This window comes from Rhinoraja longicauda, chromosome 3 (assembly GCF_053455715.1).
Source record: "Rhinoraja longicauda isolate Sanriku21f chromosome 3, sRhiLon1.1, whole genome shotgun sequence".
NCBI lineage: Eukaryota > Metazoa > Chordata > Chondrichthyes > Rajiformes > Arhynchobatidae > Rhinoraja > Rhinoraja longicauda.
The window spans coordinates 52,025,902-52,043,853 of NC_135955.1; the positions used below are offsets into that span (position 1 = coordinate 52,025,902).

At 39.3% G+C, this 17,952-nt stretch overlaps 1 protein-coding gene across 6 annotated transcripts in view; it reads left to right on the forward strand.

Annotated features, from left to right (window-relative positions):
• LOC144591992 (guanine nucleotide-binding protein G(I)/G(S)/G(O) subunit gamma-7-like) overlaps positions 1–17,952 on the forward strand; it is a 231,934-nt gene that overhangs the window by 180,190 nt on the left and 33,792 nt on the right. For all 6 annotated transcript variants that reach the window (XM_078396114.1, XM_078396112.1, XM_078396111.1 and 3 more), the window contains one exon: positions 14,594–14,700. In XM_078396114.1, coding sequence (XP_078252240.1) covers positions 14,623–14,700 — 78 coding nt within the window. In that variant the 5' untranslated portion in view covers positions 14,594–14,622. The remainder of the gene's footprint in view (positions 1–14,593; positions 14,701–17,952) is intronic.

Here is a 17,952-nt window from a genome sequence, read left to right on the forward strand (position 1 = left end):
TCAAAGATGACAGCAACCTCTCCTCCAACTGAATCCCCAACAAATCTGCAAGTAGTTAAGTTTCTTTTAAATAGTGTACATGCAGAAGATTTCTCCTTTTTCTAAGACCGCTGCTTCTTAATCATAAGGATATCTGGGATGTAAAAGAGGATACTTGCCTCAGATAAATGAGGATTCTGGTGTGAAGGTCCAGTTACATATCATTGAAGCTGAAAGTAACTAGGGCCATTGAAGCTGAAAGTAACTAGGGCCTCAAGCTTATCCTTCCATGCATTTAGAAGATTTTGCAGAAACAGTATTGGTGATGGGTTTGTACTGAGAGCCAGCCTGGATGCAATGGATCGAAAGCCTTTTTTATGTCATAAAGAAATATGAGTATGTGGAATGAGACTGAAGTTCCCTCGTTAACTAAATGACAACCCACAAAACTAGTGGAGTACGTCATCCTCGATCCCAAAGGACTGCCAGGGAGAAGAAGACTGCAGCCAAACTGAGTTTAGTTTATTTTATTTTATTTTATTTTATTTTATTTTATTTTATTTTAGAGATACAGCGCAGAAACAGGCCCTTCAGCCCACCTAATCCGCACCAACTAGCGATCCCCGCACACTAACACTATCCTGCACACACGAGGGACAATTTACAATTTTACCAAAGCTAATTAACCTACAAACCTGTATGTCTTTGGTGTGTGGAAGGAAACTGGAGCTCCCGGAGAAAACCCACGTTGTCACAGGGAGAACGTGCAAACTCTGTACAGACAACACCCGTGGTCAGGATCGAACCTGGGTCTCTTACTCTATAAGGCAGCAACTCTACCGTTGCGCCACCATATCGCCTTGGATTACAAACAAGTACAAAACCTTTAGGTCGCTACGTGATGTAAAAATACCAGGGTATAAAATGCAGTTCTGGTCAGGGTGAAATAAATATAAATTAGCATTGAGGTATTTCACACAATCATCGAAAATAATAGAAAATCTGTTCTGTAAAACTGCACTGGAAAAGTGTCTAATTCAACATTTGAACCATTTATTATTATTGCACAAAACCTTTCTAATTTTCCACATTTTCGCCATCTCCTTTCTTTTAGTGGTTCATTCAATGTTCCTGTTAGTCTGTCTCTTCAGGTCACGCTACATACTTTTTTCTATTATGTATATTATGGTATGTGAAGATCTTGTGACCACAGACAGACAGGCTTTGAAGTTGACAGGCATTGAATGTAGAAACTGCGTCTACTTTGCATGTTTACCAGTCTTGTTTTGCATAACCTCAGAAAATATTTCTTCAACAGAAAAATACTGTTTATCACTTTACATTGAGGGCAATTCTAAAATATTCCAGCAGATAAAGCATCCAGTTATCTTAAATATGGGAAGTTATAAGTTCTACGGAAGCATCAGTATGAGATTAATTTAATCATACCTTTCTCATAAGTGAACTGATAGGTGTATGCATTATGTATACAGGAAGAAGCTGATTTGTACACAATCCAAGAATTATACATAGTTTTCATGTTTTTCATTTTCAATGTCTGGGACAGAGTGTTTTACTCTTGCAGTGCGAAATTTGATTATATATTTACAGGACAATGAGTTTTTAAAGATTGCTTTCATTAATATGCATGGTATTAGAAGCACTAAGTGACATAACAATTTTAAGATAACGTGCCATGGTCAAGGCCCATCTGTTTGTTGCAGGAGTGATGTTTACTGTTGCTCAGCAACTATCATCAGTGGTCATAAACTAGAGCTGTTTCTCTGACTTGGTATTCAAAGTAGTGGGAAAATAGCTTTCATTTTATTGAAATCAAAGATGTGGATGGTGGTTGTCTCCTCATAGAGATTAATGGGCAAAACATGGCCCGTGCAGTATTTCTAGAGACGCATTGTGTTTGTTTTGTAGTAGCCCACCTTTCTTCTGGTTCAGTCCCAGATTGGGCATTTCAGGATGATATCTTCAACAGCATTGTTGAGAGGATGGATTATCTGGCAGGGTCAAAAGCAAACTGGACTAGTGATTGAAACAGTGAAGAACAAGCCAGGGAAATTTTGATATCATGTTAATGTACTGTAAATGGAATGATATGTCTTGCACTAGGAATGGTGACATATGAATGTTTTGTACAATACAACTGCAAATACAGGCCATCCCTGTGTAAAAAATAGTTCCACATTTACAGACATGCATAAGTCAATTTTGTCCATAGGTCGAAAATACTCAAAAATCTCTCAATATGGTAACCATACCTCCATAGTATTGCAATGAATGGCATTGAAAGGACATAAGACTGGTAAGAAAGAACAATTATTAAAAATGGAGAGAGAGAAGAAACCAATTCTGCCATTCATAGACACATACATCAGACTTTTGAATTTAATAATATTATGGGAGCTGATTTGTACATAGGGATTGCTCAAGCATGGGTGTTTTTTAGCGCAGGGAAAGCTTGTGTTAGAATAAAATCTTTGGAAAGAAAATCTGGAAACATTTCATCGTGTTAGTGCACTTTTGCTAACTATTGAGTGATGATCTCAAGTTAACCCAAGAAGGTGGAAGGACTGAAAGAGGCTCCTAGGCCTACTGTGTCTGTACAGGTCATCAATTACCTAGTCATATGAATCCTATTTTCCAGCACTCGAACAGCTGCCTTCTATGACGTTTCATTGTTTCCTTTTCAACTCTAGTCTTTGTCCACCCATCTGCCAATTAAAGCCCCCCTCACCTGCAAACACCTAATACTCGCCAGGCTTTGTTCCACCCCACCTCTTCCACCTTTCTCTCCCCCCCCTACTAAAATCACCGAAGAAGGGTCCCACCCAAAACATTGCCTATCCAAGTCCTCCAGAGATGATGCCTGACCTGCTCAGTCGCTCCGCACTTGCTGAAGGCCATGAGAGTGGGATGAGAATTAAAGTCTCAGGCAATGGAAAGGAAGGGTCCTTGTGGACTGAATGTTGGTTTTCAAAGTATATTTGTTTTTTTCCACGGTAGAGGTAACCACATTGTGAGTAGTGAATGCAGTTCACCACATTGTAGAAAGTACAAGTGAATCACTACGTCACCTAGAAAGACTACTTGGGTGACCCTGTTGGATGGAAAGAGATAAAGCCACGGATTCCAAATTTCATTCTTTTCTCTTCATCCCCCAAACACACCATTTGTTGCTTTCTAGCTTTTCCCATCCTTTCTCAGGCAGCACCATCACCACTCTGTTCCATCTCCCTTGATCGCCATCCTATCACAAATCTCCCCTTATGTTCGCTCTTCCCCACTTCATCTTCCCCTGCAATTTAAAACATGTTTTTTCTCTAACTTTTCTCATTTACAATGCAAGGTCAATAATCATAAGATCATAAGAGATAGTAGAACTTAGGCCTTTTGGCCCATCAAGTCTACTCCATCATTCAATCATGGCTGATCTATCTCTCCCTCCTAACCCCATTCTCCTGCCTCTCCCCATAACCTCTGACACCCGTACTAATCAAAATCTAATCACAATCGTACTAATCATAATCTGAAACATCAGCTGTTTCTCTCTCTACAGTTGGTGCCTGATCTGCCGAGTGTTTCCAGCATTTTTTGTTTTATTTCATATCACTAACAAGATCGCCAGTTATTTTACTTTTGCATCCATCAGGGGAGACTGGGTGAGGGAACGGGCAGGTGAAAGGCTATTTAAGAAGCGCTACATAATATATCAGGATATTTTTGTAGTATTAGAACAGCATCTAATCCTGTCCCTAAAAAAATCAAGTTACCAATTTCTTTGAGGGATCTCTATTAAACAAGATTTGCCCAGAGTCTGTAAGGGCTAAAACAAAAAGAAGTAGTTAGTACAGCTATCTTAAAATTACAATCATACCTCTTTGGATATCATGTGGCCGAGCTTATTGTGGCACGAGACAAGATAGATCTGTGAAGTGTGACGTGCACAGCCTTGGCCTGTGAACAGTCCTTGAGCTTGTGGTAAACTGTTTAACTTAATAATTTATGACAATGGTAAACAAGTGAAACCATGAGAATAAAAAACCCAAATTCAAACAGAATATTCTACATAAATCAGAACAGATTTACTTGCCACACTATTTTATTGATTTGAAAGCAGCTCGTCTCATCCTGAAATTATGAAAGCAATGAATGAAGGGATGCCTTTCTTTTTACTCAATGTAAAACAATTGGAATATGATTAAAACAGACTAAACCACTTTACTGGCTGATTCTTGTTTAATGTTTCATGCAATAACTGATCAGGATACTGGGAATGATAGCTTCAAAAATTATACTGCCATGCAACTTCTTTACTGTAGTTCCAAACATTATTAAAACATTATTGAATATTGAATGTTAGCTTAAACATCCATTCCAGGGCAAATTTGGTCAAGATGTATCTGTAAGCTTTCTTTTAAATTGGGTTTATTGTTGGACTGTGGGGAATTTCGTCCAAAAGACATGTTTTTTTGGATGACAATAAAGATTATTCTGATTCTGATTCAAAATACTCCTGCACTATCACATACTTGGTTCTGAAGAAATCTCTGTCAAGATTTTTTCCCTGAATCAACATCACCCAAAGAGACCATCTTGTATTTTTCACTTTGCTTCTTATTGGACCTTCCTCTGCATAGATTGGCTGCTGTGTTTCAGACATTATGACAGTCTTCAAAGCTTGTGAATCATTTAGGGATGAGGCTTTACCTTTTACCGTTTACAAGCTTTAATCCCCTGTCTATATGTATTGTATTGTATTGCACTGTTTAATTGTATTGTACTGTATCGTATTGTACTGCACTGTCATCCCCTGTCTATATGTTTTGCATTTGTATTGCACTGTGACCCCCGGAGGCACTCTGTTTCCTCCCATTCGTTGCATGATCTGTAAGGAGTGGAATGACAAATAAACTAACTATAACTAACTATAACTATAACTAAGGGATGTTCTTTTTCAGGTATACAAAGTTATAATAGCTAGTGTAGATAGCCAGAATATTTTCCCTACGGTAGGAGAATCAAAAACAAGTTGGTCTAGGTTTAACATGAGAGGAAGACGTTTTAAAGAAATTTGAGATTAAAGGATTTTGCAGAGAATGATTGATATCTGGACTTTACTGCCAGAGGAAGTGGTGGAGTTAACACAATTACTACGTTTAAGAGACAGTTGACAGCACTTGAAGAGGCAAGGCACAGAAGGATACAGATATAATGCAGGCAAATCAGATCAGTGGAGATTGACAAAAAGTGTCGACATGGTAGCCAAAGGGCCTGTTTCTGTACAGCACACAACTCTATGATTCATGTATAAAGGGCGAAAACCTAAGTTATCATTTCAGGACAATAAATATTCACTCAGATTCTGTCTGACCTGCTTAATGTTCCAGTATCTTCTGCTTTTATTGTGGACAAGGGCTAACTTGGCCTTTGTCTTCAAAATAGTCCTGTTGCATCTCCTACGCTGAGTTGAGAGAGACTATTACATCTGGGCACAGCAAATGCGACAATGTAGCATTCTCTCAATCAACCCAATGCGTTAGCCAAAAGGGCCTGTCCCACTTAGGCGATTTTAAGGTGACTAGGCTGTCGCCGACAGTTCGCCGAGGTGTCGCGGGCATGATTGTGAGGAGTCTTCAAAGAATCATAGTGGATCTTGACGCGTCGCTGAGAAATCAACCGGACTGAAATTTCTCAGCAACAGCTGGCTTGTCACCAGGTATCGTTGCTTATTGCGGGCGCTGTCGCATGCAGTCCCCAGGTTTGCTAGGTTGTATTTAGATGCATTTAGATGCATTTAGAAGCACGTAATATTAAATTAAGTAAAGTCATTTGAAGATACCATAAAATACTTGTGTTTAACGAGTTTATTTACCGTCAGGACATTTGACAGGTAGATTGGAGGCGACAGTTTGACGGTCAGGTAAGCGTGGGAATTTTTGCGATGTTTATGGCCATCAGCGATTACATTTAAAGTAGGCTTCCAACCCAGATATGCAACACAGAAACCAGATATGCATTTCCTGTACATTTTCAAAGAATACACACACTCCGCACAAAAATCCATTTAACCACGTTTAAAATTAAATTTCTTAATACTGCTATTAGTAAACTGGAAGTCAATCCAGTTTATGCCTTGTTACCGTGAAGCTTGGTTTTCAAGTAACCCGGGCAATATGTTATATTTCGAAACTCTCAAGTAATTACAGACTTGTCAGTGATTTCAGTGAAAATTAGGACGCCGGAGAAGCATTGATAAGCGTAGGAATTTCGCAATGTTTCCGAAGACGGTGTAATCTCGACCTTACTCGGCATTGTCGTAGGGTAAAAGAAAATGTTGGCGATCTGCTACGACTTTGACAGTTGCCGGCAGTTGCCTAAAAAATCACCTAAGTGGGACAGGCCCTTAAAGGTTTGTATTTTAAGTTCCTGGAGTAAGGTTTGCATTTTGAACCATCCAGCTTAGAGGCAGAATGCTGCTAAGTAAGCTATGGCTACCTAAATGCAGAGGTGTGTACAGAGTACTATAAGTTCATAAATGATAGGAGCAGAATTAGACCATACGGCCCATCAATCTACTCCGCCATTCAGTCATGACTGATCTATCTTTCCCTCTCAATCCCATTCTCCTGCCTTCTCCCCAAAACCTTTGACACCCGTACTAATCACAAATCAATCAATCTCTGCTTTACAAATATCCCTTGACGGCCTCCACAGCCACTTGTGGCAAAGAATTCCACAGATTCACTCCGAACTCCCAGGCATTGAAACACTGAAGTCTTTAACGAGCAAGTCTGTCTCTGAAGATGTGGTCGGAAAGAGGTTTTGACACTCGGTTCAGAAATGGGTAGTTTGTACACAGCTTTGCCATATCTTCACTTACATGGAGAGAGCGTGTGATTCATTTCAGAATTAGTCTTTCTAATATAAAACAGATGTGATAGACATATAGTTAAATATTCCATAAAAGTGTGTAGAAATACTTGAATCTCATAATATCTGCAACCTAACTGGAATTATACACAGCAAAACGGTCTTGGGGGTTCCTCTTGAAGGCAGGAAGAAGCTGACGTGGATGAGGGGAAGCACTCACGTACTTGGTATAATTACATACATAGAGAGAGAAATTGTATCATTCGGTCAAAGAAAACATGGGTTTCCTCCATTGCTGGTCCTCATGGCAATTTCCTAATTCCACACAATGGGAAAGATGAAGATTGATCTATTTACATATATCACCAAAATGCCTAATCAAGAGTAACGACTCCGAGTTTGTGGATGACACAAAGCTGGGTGGCAGTGTGAGCTCGAGGAGGATGCTATGAGGCTGCAGGGTTAATTGGCTAGGTTGGGTGAGTGGGCAGATGCACGGTAGATGCAATATAATGTAGATAAATGTGAGGTTATCCACTCTGGTGGCAAGAACAAGAAGGCAGATTATTATCTGAATGGTGTCAGATGAGGAAAAGGGGAGGTGCAACGAGACCTGGGTGTTCTTGTACATCAGTCACTGAAAGTAAACATGCAGGTTCGGCAGACAGTGAAGAAAGCTTATGGTATGTTGGCCTTCAGCGAGAGGATTTGAGTATAGGAGCAAGGAGATCCTACTGCGGTTGTACAGGACCCTGGTGCAACCGCACCTGGAGTATTGTGTGCAGTTTTGGTCTCCTAGTTTGAGGAAGGTCATTCTTGCTATTGAGAGAGTGCAGCGCATGTTCACCAGGTTAATTCCTGGGATGGCAGGACTGACGTATGATGAAAGAATGGATCAACTGGGCTTATAGTCACTGGAATTTAGAAGGATGAGAGGCGATCTTATAGAAACATATAACATTATTAAGGGATTGGACAGGCTAGATGCTGGAAATATGTTCCCGATGTTGGGGGACTCCTGAACCAGAGGTTACAGTTTAAAAATAAGGGTGTGCCATTTAGGACTGAGATGAGGAAAAATGTTTTCACCCAGAGAGTTGTGAATCTGTGGAATTCTCGGCCACAGAAGCCAATGGAGGCCAATTCACTGGATGTATTCAATTGAGAGTTGGATATAGCTCAGGGCTAACGGAATCAAGGGATATGGGGAGAAAGCAAGAACGGGGTACTGATTCTGGATGATCAGCCATCATTATATTGAATGGTGATGCTGGCTCGAAGGGCCAAATGGCCTATTCCTGCACATATTTTCTATGTTTCTAGTTCAGGAATAAAGAAATTTATATTCATGTTTCATTTTATTACAACTCAGGATTCCCCAAATACTTTTTTAAAATATTTTTTATTTTTTTGTTCTTTCAATTACTATCTCTGTTGTTATTAGAGAGGTGCAGAACAGACATTTTGGACACAGCAAGCTCCCACAAATAGCAAATGAATATCAATCTATTTTTGATGATGGTACAGTTGAAAGAACAATATTGACCAATGAAAAATGGAGCTTTGGCAATTCAGCACCCTTCCACAACGCTGGGCTCACTGAGGTGCCAGTCAAGATTGTAGAAATACTTGAATCTCATAATATCTGCAACTGAACTGGAATTATACACAGCAAAACCTTCATGGGGGTTCCCCTTGAAGGCAGGAAGAAGCTGACGTGGTTGAGGGGAAGCACTCACGTACTTGGTATAATTACATACATAGAGAGAGAAATTGTATCATTCGGTCAAAGAAAACATGGGTTTCCTCCATTACATCTGCAATGAAATGAAATCATTGCGACTTGCAGTGTTTCGTCAAGAGATCCTAATAAAAAGTCCAATGACCTTGTAACATAACTTGCCATATTTCTGTCTGCTGAGATGCCTTCTAACCAGTTGAGTGCTTATACAGTGCCCTCCATAATGTTTGGGACAAAAACCCATCATTTATTTATTTGCCTCTGTACTCCACAATTTGAAATTGATATAGAAAAAATCACATGTGGTTAAAGTGCACATTGTCAGATTTTAATAATGGTCATTTTTATTCATTTTGGTTTCACCATGTAGAAATTACAGTTGTGTTGAAACATAGTCCCCCCCATTTCAGGGTACCATAGTGTTTGGGACACATGGCTTCACAGGTGTTTATAATTGCTCAGATGCGTAATAATTGCCTCCTTAATGCAGGTATAAGAGAGCTCTCGGCACCGAGTCTTTCCTCCAGTCTTTCCATCACTTTTGGAAACTTTTATTGCTGTTTATTAACATGAGGACCAAAGTTGTGCCAATGAAAGTCACATAAGCCATTATGAGACTGAGAAACAAGAATAAAACTGTTAGAGACATCAGCCAAACCTTAGGCTTACCAAAATCAACTGTTTGGAACATCATTAAGAAGAAAGAGAGCACTGGTGAACTTACTAATCGCGAAGGGACTGGCAGGCCAAGGAAGACCTCCACAGCTGATGACAGAAGAATTCTCTCTATAATAAAGAAAAATCCCCAAACACCTGTCCGACAGATCAGAAACACTCTTCAGTAGTCAGGTGTGGATTTGTCAATGACCACTATGTTTCACTGTCCGCAGAAGATTCAAGATTCAAGATATCTTTATTTGTCATCCAAAAAACAAGTTTTTTGGACGGAATTTAGTCACCCACAGTCCAATAATAAAAGCAATAAAACAAGCAAATTACACAACCCCAACCAACACACACAAAAAAGAAACATCCATCACAGTGAGTCTCCTCCAGTCCCCTCCTCAGTGTGATGGAAGGCCAGAATGAAGACTTCATGAACAGAAATACAGAGGCTACACTGCAAGATGCAAACCACTGGTTAGCTGCAAAAATAGGATGGCCAGGTTACAGTTTGCCTAGAAGTACTTAAAAGAACAACCACAGTTCTGGGAGAAGTTCTTGTGGACAGATGGGACGAAGATTAACTTGTATCAGAGTGATGGCAAGAACAAAGTATGGAGGAGAGAAGGAACTGTCCAAGATCCAAAGCATACCACCTCATCTGTGAAACATGGTGGTGGGGATGTTATGGCCTGGGCATGTATGGCTGCTGAAGGTACTGGCTCACTTATCTTCATTTATGATACAACTGCTGATGGTAGTAGCATAATGAATTCTGAAGACACATTCTATCTGCTCAAGTTCAAACAAATGCCTCAAAACTCATTGGCCGGCGGTTCATTCTACAGCAAGACAATGATCTCAAACATACTGCTGAAGCAACAAATGAGTTTTTCGAAGCTAAAAAATAGTAAATTCTTGAGTGGCCAAGTCAATCACCCGATCTGAACCCAATTGAGCATGCCTTTTATATGCTGAAGAGAAAACTGAAGGGGACTAGCCCCCAAAACAAGCATAAGCTAAAGATGGCTGCAATACAGGCCTGGCAGAGCCAGAGAAACTGATGATGTCCATGAATCACAGACTTCAAGCAGTCATTGCATGCAAAGGATATGCAACAAAATACGAAACATGACTATGACATTGCTGTGTCCCAAACATTATAGTGCCCTGAAATGGGGGGACTATGTATAAACATTGCTGTAATTTCTACATGGTGAAACCAAAATGTATAAAAATGGCCTTTATTAAAATCTGACAATGTGCGCTTTAACCACATGTTTTTTTCTATTGCAAATCTCAAATTGTGGAGAATAGGCAAATAAATAAATGATGGGTCTGTCCCAAACATTATGGAGGCCATTTTGATGTCAAAAATTCTGACATCAATTTTTGTAAGTGGTTTGCAAAAGAGTTGTAGCATTAACTACAGTTTTATTAACTGCTTATTGTTTTTGAGCAGCCAAATGTACAAGGCAGTGATCCACAATAAAATCAACATGGCATCTCTTGCAGAAGTGAGTGTATTATTTCATATTAAAATATGTTTATGCCCTGGAATCTGGGCTGTCTTTTTGCTACCTTTATTTTTTGCTCTTTGATCTACCTTCACTTCAGGTGCATATGTTGATTTTTAAAATACGCCTTCAGTCTTAGTCAAAACATTGTGGTGTTGTGCTTGTGAGTCGTGTGAGGTCAATCACCTTGGATCCACAAAAGACAAACTGGAATATTCTCAGAATGGTGAGCAATTGGTAGCTCTTGATGAGTATATTTTCCAAGGGAACTAATCATTAAAAAATACTGAAGCAATATAAAAGAGGAATCAAAAAGCCAAATGACTTATTTTCTCAAGGGTATCGAATTCAAAAGTGGGGAAACTATACTTTTGTATAACATATATCATATTGGTTCCACAGCATGCTTAAAGAGCCAGCGAGTCATTATGTTGCATACTTTCTATGTGCGTTGTCATGACTGGTATGCTGTACTCCATTTGTGACCCTCGTTCTCTCAGTCTGGCCAGTCACATCACTGTTGCCATAAAGCTTTTGTAACTTTGTTGCCGCCAAAACATGGCGACACTTGTGTACTGCCTAGGTGAGGTCTGCTACATGATTTTACTGGGTTGTATGCAAAACAAAGTATTTCACTGTACCGAGGTACATGTGACAGTAAATCATCATTGAATCATTGAAAGCTGCAAGTTTATTTCCCTCAAGTGTCTGTACAACTTCTTTAAGAAATAATTGATCATCTCTGCTTTCAGAAACAGTAAACTCTTTGTATTTGCCTCTTACTAAAGTTTTTAAAAAGTCTCGTATTCCATGACCAGAGCCTTAAAGGAATCCTTTAGTCCTTATACAACCAGCTAATGGGATTAGTTTTTATTGTCTCTCTTATCTCTTGGATGCCTCTGTCATATCACCCCTCAATCTACAGCTCCAAGGAAAACAACCCCAACCTTGTAGCTAAAATCCTTGGTCCCTGAAATCATTCTGGATAATCTCATCTGTGACCTCAACTACCTTCACTCCCTTCATGAGAATGGTTTCCAGAACTGGACACACATTCTAATTGTGGTCTGACCCGAGCTTTGTAAAATCTGACTGCCATGTATTCAGTTCTAGTCATAATATTACAGGTGCGTTATGATGGCAGTGGAGAGGCCACCGAGAAGATTTACAAATATGTTGCTGGTACTGAAAAATTATAATTACAAAGTAAAATTGGATAAACTGAGGTTGTTTTCTTTGGAACAGAGAAGACTGAGAGGATTTCTAATTAAGATGTATAACATTATGAGAGGCCTCGGTGAAGGATCTATTTCCCTTAATGGAGGGGTTAAAAAGAAGAGGTATAGATTTCAAAAGAATGATTTCTCTGTCTTTGAGCTGAACACCCCTCTCTGTGGAGTACAAGATCACACATGGTTTACTAATTACTTTCTCCGTGTGCCCTGCTCCCGTCAAGGATCTATAAACTTGAACCTCCCATCACCCTCTGTTTCTGAACACTCTTTACAGCTATGCAATTAAATCTTCCTTTCACTTCAGCCAAAATGCATCACTAACACTATTCTGTTTTAAATTCCATCTACCACATATCTGCACATTCTGCCAGCCTCTCTGTGTTCTGTTGTAGTCAATTCCCATCACTCCTCGCTGTTTGCGACACCACTCACATTTATTTTGAGAGGGCTAGAATATAAAAACAGGAATGTAATGCTGAAGCTTTATAAGGCACTGGTCAGATCGCATTTGGAGTATTGTGAGCAGTTTTGGGCCCCATATGTGGGTAGGTATGTGCTGGTGTGGGAGAGGGTCCAGGGGAGGTTTATGAGAATGATCCCAGAAATGATTGGGTTAACATATGATGAGCATTTGATGACTTTGGGCCTGTACTCACTGGAGTTTAGAGAGATGAATTTCTCTTTGAAACTTACCGAATAGTGAAAGACCTGGATAGAGTGAATGTGGAGAGGATGTTTCCACTGGTAGGAGAGTCTAGAACCAGGAGCCATAGCTTCAGAATAAAAGGACGTCCCTTTAGAAAGGAGATGAGGAAGAATTTCTTTACTCAGGGCGGTGAATCTGTAGAATTCATTGCCATAGATGGCTGTAGAGGCCAAGTCAATGGATAATTTTAAGGCAGAGATTGACAGAATGTTGATTAGTACGGGTGTCAGGGGTTATAGAGAATGGGATTGAGAGGGAAGGATGGATCAGCCATGATAGAATGACAGAGTAGACTCGATGGGCCAAATGGCCTAATTCTGCTCTTAGAACTTATGAACTTATGTACATTTGATACTGTCAGAAAATCCAATACCCAAGCCAATACCCAAGCCATTTCTATTTACATCAAGACAACCATTGCTCTTTGTACTGGCCCTTGAGAAACACTGCTATCTCCCAAATTCTCCTCCCTGCAAAATAATCACTTACCACGACTTACTGTTTTTTGGCTATAGCAATTTTTATAGCATGTTTTGAATGCATATTTGCCATGCATTTGTTTCTGATATTTCAGCATCTATCCTGATCCTCCATGTGTGCCCCAAACTTTATTGACTTTGTAAAAAATGAAGAAAAGGCTATTTATAATGCTTGATGACTTCACTATTCCTGGACAGTCTATGTCTATGACAGTCAGTCATCGCAATAGGGAAAGCATTTTTTCTTGCCTCTAACCACATACTTGACTGCCTCTGTGTGGTGCTTAGATTAAGGCATTTTTATAAGTCAATTAATTTCTTGCACCACTGTGGTATTTTAGACATATCTAAAAGTGTTTCATTTGTATTCTAATTTAATCAACTTACTAAAACTGGATCTCATCCAAAGAGGTTCCATTTTTTTAAATTATAAAACTAATACCAATCATGCAGTGAATCTTTTACAATGGAGAGTCGTTGATTTAATCAGATAACATAATGAGTATGGCATTGGTCCAATACACTCTGACCTATTGTTGCTTTTCATTCCAGTAGAGTACAGCGATTTATATTTCCTAATACTAATACCAGTGTATAGGCTGCACTTGGTATTAATTTTGTACGTACTTCCTTTGAAACTTCCAAAGCTACATTTTATCTCCAGTGATTTTTGTTTTTTGGTTTCTTTCTCACCTTCTCATATTATTTCCCTAATATTGTGTTGTAAAAGGATTTATGAAATCACAATTACTTATGAAATATTGCACAAAGGTCGTTCAGGTACTAGTCCGAGAGCCGTGAAGATTTTAAGTCTGTTCTTTGTTTGCAAAAAGATTTATAAACTGTGAACCCCAATGCTGCTTGAACACATCAACAATTACACAAAGTCTAGCCTGTACAAAATAATGAATTTGTTCCTTCCTTCCCTGATGCAAAATGTTGTTGTATTGTGCGAAAGAGCGGGACTGTGTTCAGCATTAAAAAGTTCATTTCAGAAAACCTACTCTTTTAGTATCATAAAAACGATTTATTTGAATGATGTTTATCGATAATTTTCCCCCATCTGCTAAATATGAAAATTGTGCAGTAACATGTAATAATTTTGTGCATATCGGCCAGGTGAGTACGAAAATGTATTCAGATTTGAGCAAAATCTATTTTCATTCAACAACTTAATGCATTTCCAACAAGACAAAATGACTGAATTATGTTTATCAGAATTGGCACCCTGGAACTTATTCAAAATCTTAGCCCATTAAGGATTTATATTATTATTTTCTGTAGCTACTTATTTGCTGACTTCCTGATGAGTCTATTATATTTGATTATACATATTTTCCATTATCATGTTTTTATAAATGTTATGATATTATTTTTATTTTATCCAGAAAATTGACTTGCTGAATAAAAAGTAACAATGTCAACGAACAACATAGCTCAGGCAAGGAAAATGGTGGAACAGTTGCGGATTGAAGCTGGTATTGAAAGAATCAAGGTGAGATTATAAATGTACCTTTTACTCTAGTCATCGCCATTTTACACACAAAATTATTTTCTGCCAGCCCAAATGGCACATGTAATAATGAAATTTGAGGGAAAGACATTCTCTCAGAACTCTTTATAGTGGTATCCTGTGCCAGCTGCTTGGTGATCTGCAGAAATTGGCTTAGGATGTAAGTCTACAAAATGTTGGCATTCAGGGCAATCTAAAGGTCCTTGGACAGAAAAGATAATGCAAAGATACAGCAAATAACTGAGGAATGGAATGTTGGCCTTTTTAAAAGAGCTGGATGATGAGCATAAGAATGTTTTGCAAGGAATTGGTGCGACAAAATATGAAGTAGTTCTGTTTTGCTTATTTAAGGATGCTTAGGAGGCTGTGTAGCAAGAGCTCTTGATTTCTTTATTTTTCAGCATTCAGGTAAAGCCAAAGTTTGTTACTCTTCTCTAATTGCCCTTGAGAATGGGGTGGTGAGCTGCTTTCTTGAACCACTGCAATCCTTCTGATAGAGGTATTCCTACTGTACTGATCGGCAGTGTTTGAGGATTTAAACCCAAAGGTGAAGAAGGAATGGCAATAGACTTCCACATAAGGCAGGTGTGTGACTTGGAGGGGTACCTACAAGTGTTACCTTTCCTATGCACCTACTCCCTCATGCAGTAGAGGTCACAGGTTTGTCATAGCAGATTAAATGAGTAACTCAACTGCTTCGTTGTTACAATATGCCAGTGCTGGAGGAAATTGATTCCTGAAGGGTCAATATCTTTTGACATTTAACAGAATGAGAGGTTGTTTCATTCAAAGAAATAAGAAAGGGTATGATAGGGTGCAGTGAGAAAGTGTTCCTCTGGTGGGAAGGATAAGGGGTCAGATTAAAACAGAGATGAGGAGGAATTTCTTCTATCAGAGGATTGTGACATTTTGGATTTCACTACTCCAGAGAGCTATAAATGCTGATTCATTAAGTTTACACATGATCGAATTAGACAAACTCTTGAACTAAAAGGGAATCCCCAAGAGTAATGAATATCAAGTGGAAATTGTGGTGGCCAAATTCAATTCAGCCATGGTTTTATTGAAGCAAAACAGACTCCAAGGTGCACGCTCTTACATCCACACAATCCAGCGTTTTTGAAGAACTTCAGGAAGATAAAATGTAGCAACAGATTAATCTTTAAATGCAATTGAATAATTATGATTAGTAAAAGACAGATTTCAAGGTAAGATGATTTCCAAATAATAGCTTGCACTGAACAGAAAGCTACTTTGTTTCTATAGTTGAAGAAATATTCTATCAGTGTGATCTCATTATTATTCCAGAATTTCCTTTTCACTTTACATGCATTAGGACAACAGTAAATTAGCTATTCATATTTTACTGAGTTTGATTCCTTTAAACAAATTATTAATAACAGTTACTGTAAATGCACGAGATTGAGGTGAAGAGGAGGGCGTAAATGCAAAATTAAAATATTTCAGTTGGTGAAAATCAGAAATAGAAACAGAATATGTGGAATGCTCAACAGTTCCATCTCCATTGTAGAGGGAGCACAAAATATAATTTGTTAACGTCTCTTGAAGACTGTGATATAATATATCTATACTATCATATATCTAATATATCTAATATGTCTAATATATATGATATATCTAAAGGCCGTGCTGTAATATTTTTATAATTGGTAAAGCTGCAGCAAACTGCACCCTGGCATTTTTATCACACTGTTGCACATGCTTTAAGTAGAAATGGCCTTGTAACAACTCGTCATTGACATTTTTCCTGCACAGTATCCAACGTTATCAGAATTCACTCTCATCTCCCATTTGCATTGCATGCCTTCTGATCAAAAATGCTGCAATTTCTACAAAAAGACATGTACATTTGGACATTTATAAATCAATTGAGTGATTATAAAGTTCTAATCTGCAATATTGTAGAACAATTGTGAGATGTTGCATTTTGTGAGGTTGAATGTAAGGGCGGAGTAGACAGTTAATGGCAAGACCCTTAACAGCATTGATGTGTCGTCAGATCTTGGAGTCCAAGTTGACAGCTCACTTCTGGTGGCAACACGTGGATAAGGTGGTAAATAAGGCGTATGGTATGTTTTTTCCTTCATTGCTAGGGGCATTGAATATAAGAGTCAGGAAATCATGATGCAGATCCATAAGACTGAATAGGCTGCATTTAGAGTAGCGCATGCAGTTCTGGTCGGGCCATTACAGGAAGGATGTGGAGGTTTCGGAGACATGTGCAGAGGTTTACCAGAATGCTGCCTGGATTAGAGAGTTTCAGTTACAAGGAAAGGTTTGATAAACTTGGATTGTTTTCTATGGAGCATCGGAGGCTGAGGGGAGACGATAGCAATATATAAAATTATGAGAGACAGAGATAGGATAGTCAGAAACTTTTTCCCAGGTTGGAAATGTTCAACGTTAGAGGGCATTGCTATAACGTGAGAGGGGGAAAGTTTGCCACAGATGGTGGTGGGAGACAGATATGATATGTCAAAAGGGTTTTAGATAAGCACTTAAAGTGCAAGTCTCCATCAGGAAAGCCAAAAGAGACTACAGAAACAAAGTGGAATCTAACTACTACCGCTCGGACTCCAGACGCATGTAGAGTGGATTACGCTGCGTCACAGACTACAAAGGGAAAAACAGGAGCACTGTTCAGCCTACCGCATCGCTCTCGGGTGAGCTTAACACCTTTTACGCCCGGTTCAATGCAGACAACACAGCGCCCACCATGAGTCCACAGGTGTGCAGGGGGACTACCACACTGTCCTTACAAATGGCAGATGTGAGGCAGTCCTTCAAAAAGGCCAACGACCGCAAAGCTCCAGGGCCGGATGGTATTCCAGGGCGGGCTCTCAGAGCGTGTGCTGATCAACTGGCAGTTGATGTTCACCAACATCTTCAACCTCTCTCTGAGTCAGTCTGTAGTTCCCACCTCCTTCAAAGCATCCATCATTGTTCCTGGTCCAAAGAAACCAGTAACCTCCTGTTAAAATGATTACCGTCCTGTCGCACTGACATCAGTCATCATGAAGTGCTTCGAGCGACTAGTCAAAACTCGCATCTGCTCCTCTCTCCCTGACACCTTGGACCCTCTTCAGTTTGCATATAGACCAAACAGGGCCACAGACAATGCCATCGCCATGGCAATACATACTGCGCTCACCCACCTGGACAAAGGAAATACATATGTGAGAATGCTCTTTATTGACTACAGCTCAGCATTCA